The 17,868-nt window shown below is 39.2% G+C and overlaps 1 protein-coding gene across 6 annotated transcripts in view; it reads right to left on the bottom strand.

The window, feature by feature from the left end:
• The window catches only part of HECW1 (HECT, C2 and WW domain containing E3 ubiquitin protein ligase 1), a 237,126-nt gene that overhangs the window by 30,064 nt on the left and 189,194 nt on the right, over window positions 1-17,868 (bottom strand). For all 6 annotated transcript variants that reach the window (XM_085226720.1, XM_085226721.1, XM_085226718.1 and 3 more), the window contains 9 exons: window positions 16,119-16,304; window positions 15,402-15,536; window positions 11,274-11,379; window positions 10,981-11,077; window positions 9,043-9,126; window positions 8,302-8,411; window positions 5,652-5,772; window positions 4,625-4,738; window positions 1,794-1,946 (listed from right to left, as the gene is read on the bottom strand). In XM_085226720.1, coding sequence (XP_085082846.1) covers window positions 1,794-1,946; window positions 4,625-4,738; window positions 5,652-5,772; window positions 8,302-8,411; window positions 9,043-9,126; window positions 10,981-11,077; window positions 11,274-11,379; window positions 15,402-15,536; window positions 16,119-16,304 — 1,106 coding nt within the window. The remainder of the gene's footprint in view (window positions 1-1,793; window positions 1,947-4,624; window positions 4,739-5,651; window positions 5,773-8,301; window positions 8,412-9,042; window positions 9,127-10,980; window positions 11,078-11,273; window positions 11,380-15,401; window positions 15,537-16,118; window positions 16,305-17,868) is intronic.

Genomic DNA, 17,868 nt, shown 5'->3' with positions numbered 1-17,868 from the left:
TAATGCTACTTTATGTACAAGCCTCTTTGTTCATAGCATCTATTTCACTCTACAGGCCAATGTACTTCATCTCTCTTTCCTTAAAAAAAAAAAAAAAAAAAGCAAGAAACTAGAAATACCTTAAATCCTAACAATATTCTGTATAAAAGTAGCCTCTATTGACACATGTAGTTAGAGAAATACGGTCCTAAGTTTTTAACTGCTACTGATTTCTCATTCAAGTAATAATTGCTATAAAAAAATACATTAGGTGTCTCTCCACTTTTTAATATGTCCTGATTACCTTTAAAATCTGCCTCTTTCTCTTCCATGATAAAATCTCTTAATGAGCAGAAGAACAAAATGGGACTAAAGAACAGAGAAGGATGTATCACTTCTGTTAAAAAAAAAACTGAAGCTGAACTTTTTTTCACACAGACACTATTTACAACAGATAAGAGACAGGAGTTATTTCGAATACCATGGGATAACACGGTATCACCAACTCTGGAGTAACAGGCCCGAGTCCAGTTTGTTCACAGTGTAGGCAGAAGAAGTCCTGTGCCCTGGAATCAAAATGCATCCTCACAAATACAGCCTCTGAAATCAGAAGTTTATTCATGCTGCCTGTCAAGCTGAACAAAGGACAGACTGTATTTTTTCCTTGAAAACTGGGAAGCCACTGCATAATGTTTAATTAGCAGGGTTGCAGAGGGAGACCGACAAGCTTTAAGAACTATGCCACTCTCTTCCTGCTAATGACAGCAGAAAAATAGTCCTAGTGCAAAGACCACTGTTATCATAATGCTCCACTGCTGGAAGTGGCAATAGCAAAAACAATTCAGAGACCAGTACTAAGTCACAGCAACTTATCTCTTCTTCCACTGTAAACTTAGTAGAGATGATGCTTCTTTTTGTCTTTCTTGACTTCCTGCCCACTATAAACCAAAGCACACAGAGTACTGTCTAGAAGAACAGAGGGGCATGTGCTATTGGCAATTTAAAAGGGCCTGAGTGGCCTTCCATTTGAAAAAAAAAAAGAATTTCTAAGAGGAGTCATGACATTGGTTAGATAAAGCAAAACATCATAAGAACAGACCGATGTTTCAGTACTTCTCTGAAACAATGAAATGCCAGAAGTGACCAAGCACACGCTTCACTGAACCACACCTGAAACTATCAAAAGGAAAGCAAATCCCAAAGACGGAGTGATCTGCAGGCAGATACAAAAATAAAAACATCACAATATGCATTCGAAATTTTTGATGAAGAACCAATTTGTTGGTTGCACACGTACAAGGTAAAGTGAAGAACACGTCTGCTCTGCTGGCCATGATCCATACCCAGGCAAGGACACTGGCAGGGACAAAAGGCGTACTGCTTTCTCTTTAAAGCCCTGTAGTAGGTACAGAGCAGCAATAAGGCTCTTGGAGAGCACTGTCTAGCTTCCAAGCACCAAGCTGCTTGATGTGCTAAAAGACCACACAAGATATCCTTAGAAAAGGATCCAGGAGAGCAGAGCCCATACTCCCATCCTTTTCACATTCTCAAAGAAGAACAAAAACATCAAATCCCAAGTAATACAACTAGAATATCTGAATAACAGTACTTCATCACAATTCCTTTTTAAAAACCTTGCTGCTGTATTTACACTTACTCCTTCTCTTTCTTCTCCCAGTCTACCTCTCACTTCTTCCCAACAGCAGCAATGACACTTGTATGCAGTCTAGTCTAAATCGACAGCTTTTGTGTTTGCATTTCTATTTCCGAAATGTTGTAAAAGGATTGTTCAGTTCTGCATAAAATGTCCTTACCATTCCAGGTGATTTTCAACAAAGGCAGACATGGGGCTGATCTGTACAGTGTAAGTGTCATTGGCTGAATACTCAAACAGCCCGTAATAGGGATTGAAGAGCTCCTGAGACAGAAGGAAAAAGAATTCTCGAGAGGGGCCACTGTAGTCCAGTCTAGAAAGTAAAAAGTAAAAAAAAAAAAGAAAAAACATAAAAAAGAGATTCATTCACATTTGAGCAGATTTCCTTGTTTTTGCATACACTGCCTGCTAGTAGGTAGGCCTCTGCACAATTAAGTGTTTCTAACATGATATAGTTCCTCTCCCAAGACTTGATTCTAGAGCCTACAGGGCGGAGGGCAAAGACCCTCTTCTCACTTTTTAGCTTTTTGGTGAGTTTGAACTGCCTATGAGCATCTGGGTTCTCAGATCAGACAGCTCAGACAGAAGCAAAGATTGATCTTACTCCCCTACTCCTAACGACACAATCTAGCCCCTGGTATGATTTCTTAAGAGTGTATAATCTAAAGGTAAATACTGAGGAAGACCAAGAATCAGACAAACTCCTTCAAGATGGAATGGTGATCCATCAGTTATTCCATCCAAGTTCCTAATATAAATTCCTAATAGTTTCAAATACATGTGATACACTTAAAGTTCTGCTTTGCGACTGCGTGACTTTGCTCTGTAGAGAGTGAGCTTTTTTCCTTTTTTTTTTCTTCAATTTAACTTTTGAATCAGTTTCCAATTATACTGAAAACAAACAAAAATCCATCTTGAATGAATTAACTCAGTTGTGATGGATTTATTAAAAAAAGATAATTCCTTAATACTGATAAGTAGGTTTTTCAATCTAAAATATATCTACATACTGCAAAATGAACAAATGATTTGCAGCCATACATCGTGCATGCCAAAGCAGTTTCTGAGGTGGGCGTTATTCCTTATACTTAATAAATGTCAAACAAGTGGAAAACTGCAGCTGGATCAGAATGTTTTGTAATATGCTTCAAGTTATGGAAACATAATCACAAGAGTCCGAATGATCGGTTGGTGTAACAGTAAAGATGATAATGGGCAGCAGGTCCACCCTTCTCTGCTTTACATTTGGAGGCTCACTATTGTCACCTTCAGCAGCTTTAGGCCAGAGATCGTGTGAGTGAGACTAAACATACAACAGCAAGAGGGGATAGTAATAACTCCACTTCAACTATCATGCTAACCATGTAACAGATCTGGTTCAATGGACATCATACTGGGCAATCCTGATGATGGCTGGAGTAAAGAACTGTGAACAACATCTGCAACCTCCAGAAAAGACCAGATACTGCATTTCAGGGCAACACATTAACACATAAAGCTTCATAGTTTATTCTCAATATCATTTAAACTTTGAACCATGCTGAAAGCTCTGATCATACACCATCATATGTCCATACAGCATCAACTATTCTGTAGGGAATGGCTAACCTGGGAGTCCTTCTAGGAGAACCTATATTAGCATCAAATATGAGAAACCCAGGAAGAACGTATCTTCAGATGTAAATGAATCAGTGAAAAAATGAATGAGTTTGAGAATCAGATTGGTTTATCATTTCTCCTGAGGATACTTTGCCACACACAAAAAAAGTTATTACAGATGTGGGGAAAATAACATGACTTTGGCCAGTGTAAGCACACTAGAATGCTATTCCAAAAATGCAAAATGAGGTATTTTGCATGTTTAAGCTTTACTTGCAAGTCAGTGACAAAACCAGCTGTAAAAGATGACCTCTATTACATCATATTGATTCCATAGAGTATAATAAGAGTTAAAAAAACTCCTGACACTAAGATTTACTGGGGAACTCTCTTTTAAATCCATTACTTTTATTTTCCAGTGGACCTAATGTAACTCTGAACCAACTCAGCTCTTCAGAAGCTCTCCACTTGACATGCTATCTCAGAGCTGACAGTGTCAGTGGTTGCTGGAGAGAACTGTGTCCAGAGCTTTACTGTTCTGGTACTTTTATAATGAAAAATCTATTTTTTGTTTGTTGTTTGTTTTTGTTTTGTTTGTTTTTAGTAAATGAAACCTTACATACAAAGCTATTGAAAAATATTATTTCAAATCTTTGTTACAAGGAACACTGGAAACATGCAGAGTGGTTTCTCCATTAAGAAGAATATGGATTAAGTCTCAATTAAAATGTACCTCTTGAGGTGATCTGGGGTGGCACTGAAGGTTCAGATTAGATTCTGAAATGAAAGGTCAGCGGCTTGCTTTAATCATATGTATACGGTTCTAGGGTTTGTAAGGTTGGCAGAAAGTCTCCTGAGAAAAGATTTTCTCAAGAGAATTCTATTGCTTTCATTTTTCAGCTGGGTGAGTTGAACTGTTATGACTAAACTTTCTCACTTTAGCCAGAGCATAAGTCCACATATAATAAAAAATGTTCATTGGATGGCATGCAAAGCAGAAACATTTGAAGCAAATCTAGATTCATTTTTTAGAGTAAGAGTAATAAAAGGGGTAAAGACTTTGTCACTAATTATAGTTTTGAGAGCAATTCAATGTGTGACCATGGGCCTGTAGTTCAGTTTTGTGTTCCATCCAGTCTAAACATTCATGGCAACAAGGTGACATCAGACTTAACCACTTAAATTGTTACTTTGAGAGATCTAGATGGTATAGAAAAATGAAGAATTTTTGCTATTCTGATTTTTAACAAATGTTTGGTCTAATTAAGATGGATCATTAACACAGAAGTAAAACAAAAAGTAAAATAAAAACAATTCATAAATGCTCAGCTTTAGTCAACTCTATGTTTTGCAACAGCTACTTCAAAATTGAGAGCATTTAGTGTTTCCTACCCTTCCTCGCCAACAAATGTGATGTAAAGTTTGTTTCGCTGGAGCTCCTTGCGTGAATATGCCATCACCTGGTTGAAGGTGCCTTCCAGTAAGTGGTCACGTCGTATAATTAGCCTGCAAAGGGAGGCAGAAAAGGAGATATAATGATTGAATCTCGTGTGAGTCTGTAAGCCTGAAGGTAAACAAGATCTGGTAAAGAGAGAGATTCAATTCCCTAGAAGTCAAATGAACTACACTAAAGGGGATAACCAGTGACTAGGACTCCCCAGCTCTGTAAGAATATCGTGATGATGCTTGTCTGGAATAAATTGCTTAGTTTCAGTCCCCCCTCCACCCCACCCTCTTAACAGATGTGATTTGGTAAGAAGCCATTGTGATGCATAAATTCAACCACATGCCCAGGAAATAGCTTAGAAACATAGAGTCTTTTAACCCAGTAAGATGACTCAATCAAGTATAAGTAGGTACAGAGTCTCAAGCCAACTACCGAGCTCAGACAGCTTGGAAGTCAGTCCCAACTAAGACAATGATCCCCAAAACACATGAAGAGAGGCAGAAATCTCCCTGGTTCAAATCCACAAGGGCTACCAATACAGAGAACTACCTGAAGTTGAACCTGCATAGATGGGATAACTTCTGTAGGGTCATACTCTGATCCTGAATTATTAATAAGTAGATCCAAAGGATTTGGAGCTGCTCCATTTATTACAATGAAAAAGCTGGTAATAATGTATAGTTTATTACCATGGACAATTGCCTGAACAGATGATTTTCCTTCTAGTGAATGACAGGGAGGACTATCAACATCCCCATTAAACAGGACGGCGAGAAAATATAAATCTGTAAGATATAATTTCTTTGCTCTTTTGCAAGACATGCACTTATCAGAAACTGGTGGTTCACATATGAAGTCCAATCTCTGGCGTGTTTCTCACTCTCTATCAGTCAGTGCCTTCATTCATGGATAATGATTAAAGACAATGCTAGACCACGTTAGACTATTTGAGTGACTTGTCATAATACTTACTTAATTTTACCTGGACCTTGTCCATATCCTTTGGCTTCAAGTTTTCGATAGAAATTGCGTAGTTTGGCTTCAAAATCTCTCCTGTATGGAGAGGGTGCTCTTGCGCTTGCTCGCTGCAGTCCTGATGGGAAAAAAACATTCTATACTGCAAGGTTCTTTTAAATTCTTCCAAATCATGCAGCCCATGTTTCCAGACACAACTCAAAAACAAATGCTTCAGGAACTTCTTACACTAATACACAGGGCTTTTATGCACTTAGTATGAATTCATAGAATCACAGAATGATAGAATCACCAAGGTTGGAAAAGACCTACAAGATCATCCAGTCCAACCATCCACCTATCATCAATAGTTCTCACTAATCCATGTCCCTCAACACAACATCCACCACCTCCCTGTGCAGCCCATTCCAGCACCTGACCACTCTTTCAGAGAAGTACTATTTCCTAATCTCCAACCTGAATCTCCCCTGGCGCAACTTGAGGCCATTCCCTGTAGTCCAATCACCAGTTACACAAGAGAAAAGGCCGACTCCCAGCTCACTACAACCTCCCTTCAGGTAGTTCTAGAGAGCAATGAGGTCTCCCCTGAGCAGACTCCAGACTCCAGTCTCCAGACTGAACAATCCCAGCTCCTTCAGCTGCTCCTCATAAGGCCTAATTCTACTCTACCTGTCATTAAAGCAGTTTTAAGTTCCTATAACACACTGATTCTGATGACTTCCAGGACCTGTATTTTCTTCACTGAGATAACAGTTAAGTTGGCATTGTGTGTGCATGCCTTTGGGTTGCCTGAGCCTTTAACTATGATTGATCTGAATGAAAATGCAAGGGTCAGAAAGGCATGACTGAAAGGTTGACATGCATAACTCTCACTCATGATCATTGGTATTTAGATTTTCTTTTTCACTTTTAAATGATCTCTCTCTTTTGCACTGAATAGCAGATCTCCTTACTTGGCAGGATTAAACTTCTGGAGCTCAAAGCAGCATTTCTGTCTGGAGCCTAGCACCCCAGCCAAACAGAGAATCAGGTTTCCCGGAGTTAATCTGACTGTATATTAAATGCTTCCAGTCATCAACACAAAAACCCTTTGTGGCACTGAAAAGGATTTCTGTCAGCAAGAAATGTGACATTTTCCTATTATGGTTCACACACACAGCAGATTTTCAGTAATTTGGGATCTGTTTTGTTTTGAAGTCTGCGTTTTCAAAGTGGCTGATTAGTCCTTCTGAAGAAGTGCCATGCCATGGAAAGAAGTCATGGATCATGTCAAAGAATGGATCCATGAAATCCCATTTCCCTTTCTCATTAGAAAAGACAATATAAACAAGCTCTTATATGAGAATTCTGGCAGAAAGTCTTCCATAGGAAGGAAAAAAAAAGGATCATGATTGCCAGGAGGAAAGCACATTACTAATTCTGTGCCAGTAAAACAGAAAGGAGTATTTACATGCTGTGCAAGGAGAATCCCTTGCGACACTTTTGTTAGATGTTTTGTCCCCCATAACATAAGGGAATTGTGGCTATCAAGGGATATGAAAGCAGTGGCAAAAATAAGCAAGCATGTTGCCACAAATCAGCATTTGCTCTTTTGTTTTCACAAAAACAGAGAAAGATCAGTGCATTTCTGTAAGCCATGTTCTTGCCAAATACCTAGATTTGGTCTTGCAGGAGACTTGTTTCTGATCTGTCCTGATGCAGAGGAAAGGGGCTACATTTATTTACAATGATGTTCAAACTCATTCATGACAATAGAGCATTCTGACAAAACACTGGTCTCTTGGAGACAAAGGCTCAGCATTTAACTTCTTGGCATAAAAGAAAATTCATTTTTGCATAGCCACCTCTGAGATTTGGACATCTCTTATCCAATCATTTTGTTTGAAATCAGATAGTATAAAAGGATGTTTTCAAATATCAGCCAAAAATGGATTTCTTCAGATCACATTTCTGTAAATTTCTCTAGCAGTGACCACTGGACACAGTCATGCAGTGAGACTGCAGTGGGGGGGTTGTATATCTTGGCAAAACAGAGACATCAGCTCCTCAAATTTCTATAGCATAAACAATAACTACAGAGACATACCACAGCTGGAAATAACCTTCTCAGACAGCATGTCTTTCTGGAAAATATGCTTCCTGTCAAACTGAAGTTCTCAACACAGGAGGTCAGACAGGATGATCAAGATAATTCCATCAGGTCTTAAAATAGATGAGTCTTGGAAAGAGGTGAAGTATTTGGAACACAAACTGGAGGTGAGTTAACTCTATAGCAGAACTAGAAGTACTGCAATAAGCCTTTGATTTGGATGTTGCTCTTTGCTCTTGTCACATAACACGAATGTGCTTTCATGTCAGCAAGTTATATTTGAAGCACACTATTCTCTTTTTATCTGAATCCTCCCCAGATATATGAAAAGCAGCAAAATGCATTCTTTCACATGTGCAATTCCTGATTTGTGGGCTCTGTTAACATTTCAACAGACATGTAACAGCAATGGCAACTGATCCAGCAAAAATGCAGATTTGGAGTGGGCCCTGGAATTAACAGGTTAACAATTCATGCTGGTTCTCCATCTGTTCTTTTGTATTTATTAGAATAAATACCAAGACTGCAAGATTTTGAGTTATTTTTCCCTTCCCTTACCTGGAGAATTCTGGGGTGATGAGCAGGGTGAGCAGCGAGGAGAGAAACTGTAACCAGGATGGAAAGTGGCCTGGAGTGGTATGTAGGACATGATATCTTCTTCAAAAAGGCTGCATGTAAAAAGTGATAGAGAGAGGTTTCGTACACATTCATCACATGAGGTAATGCAACATTTTCCATGTAAACTCAAAACAACACGAAAGTCCTTAAATGTGCTAAAAAATAGTAGTTAGCACATAAAGAACAAGCTCCCCAGTCCCAATAAAAGTCTTTTTACCCAGGCAACATTTACTGCACTTGAAGGTTCATTTGTGGGATGTGGCTCTGTGTGTATGAACAGCATTACTGTACTAAAATTAGCAATTTTATGAGCAGTTACATTATTTGTATTGTGAAAGAAGAGGGGTTTTTTTTCTTCCTTTTGTAAAAACAAAACAACTTTCAAATGAAACATTTTTACTTGATTGTTTTTATCTGCTTTTTGATGGTAACAGCTGAAATGATTGAGCTGACTGTGGATGGAGTTTGTTAGACTGATGGAGGCTGCCTTCCAGGAAGTAAGAATGGAATGATAGACACTGACTGAATTGTTTTGGGTGACTCTCAGTAACAACAAATCTTATTTTAATTACAAATGGTATGGAAGATTTAACAAAATCTTTTGATTTGTGCTGGAAAAGAGACAGACACTTTCTCTGGTACAATAAATAACAATATTATGCTTTTGATCAAATTTCTTACCTCAGCAGAATTACTAAATCTGCATCACAGGACAACTTCTCAAGCCCATGCGTACCCTCTGTCCGAATATAATGGATCTTCTCCCTGAAACATAAATGATATTATTGACAAGAGGGGAATGAAAGAAAAAGGTGAAGAGAACATGCCACAATCAACGCATGAGTAAGATATAAAATTATTATTCCTTGGCATTTTGCCAGTTCCTGTTTCTCTCTTTAAAAAAATGGCAGACAGCTTAACTGCCTGATTAATTTGCTAATCACACTAACAAACTAGTAAAAAAAAAAATCTATTTATACCAGTGAGTTGCCTGATCCTGAAGCCAAAGACACGATACCATATTTTAGAAAACAAAATAATTCTTCACCTTGTAAGCCCATGTGTAACATTATGGCTACAGTCACTGACAGACAGACTTCTAGTTTAAGGTTACAACTAAGATCTCACCTTTCATTAACAGTATCTCATATAATACCACTTCCTGTACCTCTGCCCATTCTAGCTGGTAAAAAACACACTAGAATATCAAGAATATGATATCAATTGATAATCAAAGAAGTTACACGGTGCGTGTACAAAATCATGCATTTTGCTGCTTTAAATGAATTCTAACAAGGATGGAAAGCACGGGATAGGATCCCAACAGTAGGTCAGACCCGTGAAAAACACAGAGCTACATCCCAACCTGCCAGCATGCTTCTGTAGCACTGCTGTATCCAAGATAACAAGCACCAAAATATCAAGTCAAAAGATTCCATGTGAAGTCAAGGATGTACTTTAGTACTTCTCTGGATGGGGCAGAGTCAAACCCTGTAAAAGATGGACATTTGTCCCCTAGGAGTTTGCTTAAGGTCTGCTATATGAGCATTAGATAGCAGTTTGGGATAACTTCCAACCTAAGCTTCAATCAAAGCAATGACTTGGAGGCAAAGGGCTCCATATCTTGTTACAAATTTTAATACGTGCTGGCTAAGCTGTGTAGTCCCTATCACTAGTCAATTTTGTTCTCTGCTCTAAAGGACATAAAACCATCATCTGTTCTCTGAGAAATGAGAATTCAAATTACAGCTGGGGAAAAAAAGTCTGAAGTAATTTGATGGTGAGGATAAAAAATTCTCAGTTACAGAAATGTACATCTTGAGTACAAGCAGCAGTTTTCATTCTTTCTTTCTCATTTTATTTGCATGTATTAATTCCTTCAGGAAGCAAGTCTAATCCTTGCCCCCAAAGAACTCTTTGTCTTGCTCTCATGTGTAAGTTATGAGTCAGGATGGCTATCAGCAGAAAGTTGGCTACAAGATCTTGAAGGCTATTTTCTTGCTCCTCCTTCGCTTCTTTACCAGGTCCCCAGCAGCACTTTTCACTGTGCAGAGCAAACTAAACGTTTCGGCCAAGCTGTGTGCTGGTTGAGCTTGGTATGGCTGAGACTGACTCAAACCAGCTCAGGTTCTAGGCCAAAACAGTTAATCTAACTTCTGGAATTAGAATGAATTTAAAATTGTATTGGCTTTTAGTTCTGATTTCTTTCTTTTTTTTACACCTAACAGAAAATAAATGGGTGTAATAAAAACAGAGATATGATTTAATTACTTAAGAAAGGACTACCTTTAAGTCAGGAGAAAGACAGGAGTACTTCATAATATTGCTGCTTATAAAATCGAGAATGACTATGTCCTTGGCTTGAGTATAAATCTGACCACAAGGGAAATTCCTTCTACTGAAATTACTCGCTTTTTGCTGCTCACTCCCATCAAAATTGCATGTTAATGCTATCTTCTGAAAAGCAAGGTGATAACTGTAGAAGAAGATAGTTTCTGTTGGTCAGTGATACTTAGTGGCAGTTCTGGATTTTTTTGCAATAGTTAGTTGAATTTGCTTTTTTCACTACCGTAAATAATTTATGGAATTTGGTGTCAGCAATGTGGAACAAAGCAGTACCTGAGTGCATGGTTTCTGGCCAAACTGGGCTGACGCTCTTGCAGCATCTCAAAAATGTTAGGTTGGCGTAGAAATGCAACAATCTTGTCATTGTAAGCTAGAAAAGGAAAAAAGTAATACAGAGGCTTTATTTACTACTGAGGGGGCCTTTAGGACATTACTGTGATGATGCAGGGGCCCACTGACTGCACTGCCAGCGAGCCAAGGGACAACACGGAGCTATGTATGTGATTGACAAATTGTTCTAAAAGCTTTTTTGTGAGCTCTGCTTTGAAAAGGGACACTTGACTTACCCAGAGGTAATGTCTCATAATGGTGCTGGTTTCGAATAGCTGTTACGAGACTATTGCCTGGTCTGGCCAACAGAGTAACTCCTCTGTTCCGAGAGACTTCAGAAGCCTACAACAAAGGAGGAAAGGGGAAGAATGGGCAAATGGCAATCGACAGCACATCAATTAGTAAAAATGTTTTTGATTTTTACTTTTGTGACTTTCAGAGTGGTTCCATTTTGCTGACTGACTGGAGAACAGAAAGTCTGCACGAAAATTATAGCTTTACAGTTCAGTCAGCTTAAAAATATCAGGTAATGTTGTGCTCCCAAATGGAGGGACACTATTATCCACAGCTATGATACCTCTTCTATGCTGCAGTGAAGGCAACAGAGTCCCAAAGTAAATGCACGTTAGTAAAGGCCTTACAGTGATGGAGTTCTCTGTCACTGAAAATAAAATCTCTGCCATATTATACAGTATCTTGTTCTAGCATAACTGTATTTATGTCAAAATTTTTACAGCAATTTTAATTTGAGAAAGAAAAAACCCACAACACTACAAGTGTTCTCTCTGTATTGTTGAAATGATATTCAATACTGGAATAATATGAGCGTGATATAACTCTGTTGAGCACAGGTCAGAAAAGGGCTTTTGCCTAATTTGCATAACCAGAAACAGATACTGAATTGTATATGCCGAGAAAAAGAACATCAACTAAAAAGTAGGTAAATAAGGAGGAATAAAGAGGAAATTTATCATTGCTACTTAATTGAGAGACTTTACTTAAAGAATGCCACTGTCCTAAACACAGTATCTAGAGGAGAGATTCATGTCAGGAAGGCAGATACATTAGAAGCTGGGCAGACACTTAGATCTAAGGATAATAAAAGCCATACAACAGCAATTTGTCTTCAGTATGTCATTACTTGAAGTGTAACTGTATGTGGGATAGTACAAACTGAGGGGAATGCACCTCTCTCATATATGAGTTCCTCCAAAGTGTGGCCGCAGGAAAGCCAACAGAGGAGCATTGCTAAAAATCTGTGTCAAGACAAGATGTGTATGGATTCCAATTGTCGTTCTACTGGGATGATTCCTTCTTGCTGCACAGACTGTAGTACTTGGCAACTAGTTCTGGAAGAAATTGCTTCTACTCCAATATTTTAAATGCTTAGCTCTGCATACAAGTAAGTAGTGCCAATCCATTTTCAGTATTATGGCCGAATGCCAGGTCTTCCAGCTGGACATAAATGAAAACTGAGAAGCTAAATGTGACTGGCAAGTTGCCTTTGGAGCACATCAAGAATAAAAAGTTTATGTGTAACAAGACACCAGTCAATGTACTTCATACATGTCAACACAAAGGCTAAACAATAAAAAACTTGATGATTCTGATTAAACATACTGTGTGTAATTGAAAACACAAAACTGTTGTGAAAGTGCGTAGTGAAAATTTTTATCTGTGATCCAATTATGATTGTGTTTGTACCCATTTTTTATGTTGGTACACATCTGCCAGCTACAAGAGAGTTATTCCAGTGTCAGGGAGAACAGTCAAGCCTGCAGTACCTAATGGGCTGATGTGCTAATCTTGGTCCAATCCGTCTCACCTTTAAAAACAGGCAATTTATGACTGAACTTTCAAACAGGTCATATACAATGTACTAACTGCAATGCAATGAATGCCACAGGGATTGATGCAATTTAAACAGCATCTATGTTTTTGTCAAAAGCTGTGCAAGTGTAATGAAAACCTTGGTTGTGAAACTACTCGTCTCCTCTTCACCTCTGTTAAGCAATAGCCTTGTGCTGTACTCTGCTCTCACAGGCATACTCTCTAAGTCTTGGCCCAAAGACACAACTCCTCTCTGCTGAGCTAAATCTTCTCTCCTTCTCCCTAGGTCTTCATTTCACATCCTCACAGGCCAACTGGCTGGATCGGGGGGTCCTGGTGGACAACAGGTTGGCCATGAGCAAGCAGCCTGCCCTTGTGGCCAAGAAGCTCAATGGTATCATGCTGTGCATTAAAAAGAATGTGGCAGCAGGTCAAGGGAGGTGATCCTCCCTGTTTACTCTCCCTGGTGAGACCACATTTAGAACACTGCGCCCAGTTCTGGGCTCCCCAGTTCAAAAAAGACAGGGGTCTCCTAGAAGAAGTGCAGCAAAGGGCCACAAAGATGAGTAAGGGCCTGGAGCAGCTCCTGTATGAGGAAAGGCTGAGTAACCTGGGTCTGTTCAGCCTGGGGAAAAGAAGACTGAGGGAGGCTCTGATCAATCTTTATAAAGATCTGAAGGCAAATGGATGAGGCCAGGCTCTTCTCAGTGCTGCATAGCAATAGGACAAGAAGTAATGGTCTAAAAAACTCAAACATAAGAAGTTGCATACAAACATGTGGAAGAACTTCTTTACAGTAAGAGTGATGGAACACTGGAACAGGTTGCCCAGAGAGATTGTGGAGTATTCTTCTCTGGAGATATTCAAGACCCGGCTGGACGCCTACCTGTGTGACCTATTGTAGGGGACCTGCTTTGTCAGGGGGGTTGTACTCGATGATCTCTTGAGGAACCTTCCAACCCCTGCAATTCTGAGATTCTGTAAGCTAAAAATCTCACTCCAACACATGAAATTCTGTGATTCTGTGATTTATAGGAAAAAAAGACATCCAAACATACTATGAAGAAATAGCATGGAACACAAAGTTTCATGGGCCAAGTTGCAAAGATTTGAATCTTTTCTTTGTAAGTGGTGTGCTTTCAGGCACTGATCCAAAGACCTTGGAAATGAATGGGAATGCTTCCAGTGGAGGAGCAAATATTCCCAGAGAGGAAACTAATGGCTACGACAAGGGTGCATAAGCATCATGAGATCTGAGCCACTGAGCCAGTGAGAGTGCCAACACTGTTAGCTGCCTAGACAGAAGGCAGCTCCGTTTCATCTGCTAATCATGCCAAATCAGTGCCCTTGATGAAGAATTTACAGTTTCCTCAGAGTCATTACTCTCTCCACTCTCTTCCCTGTACGTGACATTTTGTTTCTGCCAGTCCTGCAACCATGTGAAGAACTAAGTGCATTTCTTGTGTTAGGTTGGCTGAGTAGCTCAGCAGTGTTTCTGTCCTTGCCTAGGTGAATTTGTAAGCAAGCCTCAGGAAAGTATGAGCCCAAATATGTGTCACCACAAAGGTAGCTTTTACATTCATATCGCTTGAATCAGCCACAATAAAAACATTAATGTGCAGGCTGCTGGCAGAGGGAAGTTGCTGAACTGGTGGGAGAACAGGACTGCAAGAGACACTGATGCACTTCAATCTTCAGAAAATATTGTGCACTATTCACACAAAATTCCAAAACTCCATCAAAGCTACTTATGTCTTGCCTGCCCTTGGTCCTGAAGCACTGACCTCACCCTTAAATGAGCTCCTGATTCTAAGTTCCTTTGGTAGTAGGAAGTGTTCAGACTAGTCCTGCTGGAACAAATGTCAGTATCAATTTCACAAACACTGCTGATGATTTTCTGCAGGAGATAGATCCTGTGGCCCTTATGCATATCTACTCCCACTGACCCGCAATCTTCACAAATCTTCAGTAGTATGAAGAATCTGACTGCTAGTACGCTTTGCTCTTTAACTCCACAAAACAAAAACAGGGTTTATGTACCTGCTATCCTGCCCACGCTACTCAGTGGTAGAAGTCATATCCATGAAACATAGGAAAGACCTGCTTAGCATGATTTGAAGGCCAGGGAAGCAAATCTTAATATGCATTGCTGCACCTGCTAGGGAGTATATCTCTTCAGAGCACAGTATCATAGTGGAGAACGAAGAAAGATATGAGGCTGTTGAAGTATCAAAGTATACAAATAATGAGTGGTTTGCCTTTACTAAAGCAAGACAAGGATGTCAAACATGGATTCTTCTTTTAAAATCTGTTTTATCATCATTTCACTGTGATTTTTAGTTTACTTTTTTATTATTTTATTCTGAAAATGGTAAAAATGTAGATCTTCATTATCAGCAAGCGCTCACAAAAACACTTCAGAAAGAAAAGAACTCTTACTTCTTTGGAAGATAAAAATCCACAAGACCTTTTTTCCAACACGTTTTAATCTGACTGCTGTGAAAAGGGATCAGTGTTAATACTAGCATGGTTACCTCTCCAGCACTGTAGCTACGAAGCCGCTGAAGATGTTGCCTGTGAGTCAAGTGATTAGGGAGACGACCATTCTGCAGTGGGATCCTGGGATCTATGAATGTGGTAGCACGACTGTTGTGGTCAACGAAGAAAGACTGAAATATACAGGAACAATGTGGGGTGGTTATTTTTGGAAGAAGAAAGCCAACAACTGTGGTGACATACAGTGAAAATCATTAGAAACTGTGTGTCAGAAATCCCCTGTTAAGGCATAGCCCACGGAGAGTATCTTCAAATAATAGGACTTTCTTAGCAAAATTTAAAACAGATCTTGGAAAATACATGGAGCTACATAGCTCAAAATTACATGTAATAGCCATGAGGTAAACAAGGTGGAAAAGAATGAAATCACTAGGGAACACTGCTTATTTGGTAGCAAAGCCTCATGGAAGCAGACACTGTCACTGTGTGACAGATCTCTACTCTGGATGAAATCTTTATCAGTCCAGTACTTTCCCAGATATGCTGTGATATTCCACAGGAAGCTAGGTTACCCCTATACTCTACAACATTTGTTCCTGATGCTTTTTTTCTGCTTTTAAAATAACTCTGCGTGGTGTAAGTGTTGTTTAATCCAAATTTTTACCATTTTTGAGACAAGAATGAGGGGACCTTCAGAGATCACGTAGCCTGATGTGCTGTGTTAAACAAGTGATTTGTTTTGTTGGCACTCTTACCTTGCCCTGCTGATCAGTTTTTATTTCCCAGCCACGAGGAAGTTCTAGTCGGGTGTCAGCAAACATGTTGATAAAATTTACAAGGTCTCTGTTGTGCTGATAGCGCTCAAAATTACGAGCATCTCTACGGATCTTCAGAATCATATGCTTCAAACAGGTACTGTTAGTGAAGACTCGATAGGCACTCTTTGAAAAGGAAAACAGAAGTGAGAAAAAAACAGTACTGATATCAAAATGACATGTTCAGTTATTTCCTGGGGCATCTGTCCAAAGAAATGAAGCACATACTGTGAGAGTTGCATTAAATTGAACAACTGTTTTACACAAACATTTAGAAGTAAGAAATATAATCTGGAAAGCCAAACATCCCTCCACACTGTGCACAGTTACTCTCCATATAAACTGCTTCATAAAGCACTCCAAAAAAACAGTTGGCTAAAACACCACCTACTCAAGATGCATGTAGTTGTTCCTATTTCATTTCTTTCATAGACTAGCAGAAAGCCTGCTTGTGTGACTGGATGATCCAAGAAAGGTGCAAAGATCGCTGTGAATATGGATTTATGGTATCATTAAAATTAAGATGCTTTTTTTTAGGAATCATCACTGAAGAGGACTGCAGGGCAGATGTCTGTATGTGAATTTGTTACCTTATTTATGGTCACTTTATAGTGACAGGACAGAAACAGACACATTCAATTGCCTATTTTTGGAAGATATCAATTGCTTTCTGGAACTGAGTATTTGTTTCTGCACTGACTAAAAAGTCTGTCAGATGGAGATGCTTTTATGAGTCACATGAATACCATCCTGAAGGCAGGTAGTCATATCTCACCATGAACATCAAAGACACCTCTTAGAAGAACATCCACTTATGCAGACCTGATCCAGGTGCAGAAAAGGAACCAAACTGAACTGTGTTTGTAGCCTTAGTGTATTCAGTGATACAGTACCACAAAATACACTTGTCGTGGCAACACTTTTTCTCATCCACAGGACACTATACTTGGACCTGTATTCCAGGGAAAAAGTTCAAGGCAGGGTAGGAAACTTCACAGAAAATATGCATTCCTTCTGAGCATTTCACTAGACAGAAAATGAGTGCACTGGTTATACTGGTCACCTGAAAGGACTGAATTACTCACTAGAGCTTTCATTATTCTACATGAAATACTTTCTGCCGTCTCTGTCTTCTTGAGCAATTAAGGGTCAATGGAGAATTCCTGTCTCCAGTGAAGTGAGTCCCAGTGTGTCTATACGCAATATGCCCAGTGAGTCTGGCTCCAAAAGCTTTGAATTCTCAATTTCTATGTACTTCTAATGCATTTTTACCACTATGATGCAATAAAACATTTACAAGTATTAGTTTTATTATGTAAGGTTTATAGTTGTGGTAGTGCTGAGAAGGGAATACTCCTTGCAGCAAAGGTCCTTAATTATGATAAAACATTGGTATACGTAGTGAAATCAAAGAGATATTATCTCTGCCAGAAAATACGACCTGATTATAACTCAGGAAAGTTTTATGGTCACAGACTGCTGAGTTCCCAGGCTACTCTGTTACGGAAGTTCTATTTTCAGCTAATGTTTGGTCAATAACTCTGATAGGCACTACAGAAACCAAGAATGCAATGCAGATGTATCTCTCAATGGAAATAAAGTATCAGCAAAATGACAGCCTTTCCCTTTTAACTCTTACTGCTGCATAATGTTTTCCAAACCCATCTTTGCTGGTATAATTAATAGCTTG

Source organism: Meleagris gallopavo, chromosome 6 (genome assembly GCF_905368555.1).
Source record: "Meleagris gallopavo chromosome 6, MGAL_WU_HG_1.1, whole genome shotgun sequence".
In the NCBI taxonomy this organism is placed as follows: domain Eukaryota; kingdom Metazoa; phylum Chordata; class Aves; order Galliformes; family Phasianidae; genus Meleagris; species Meleagris gallopavo.
Note: the sequence above shows the minus strand (reverse complement) of the source record. Positions and strands in the feature narration are given on the sequence as shown.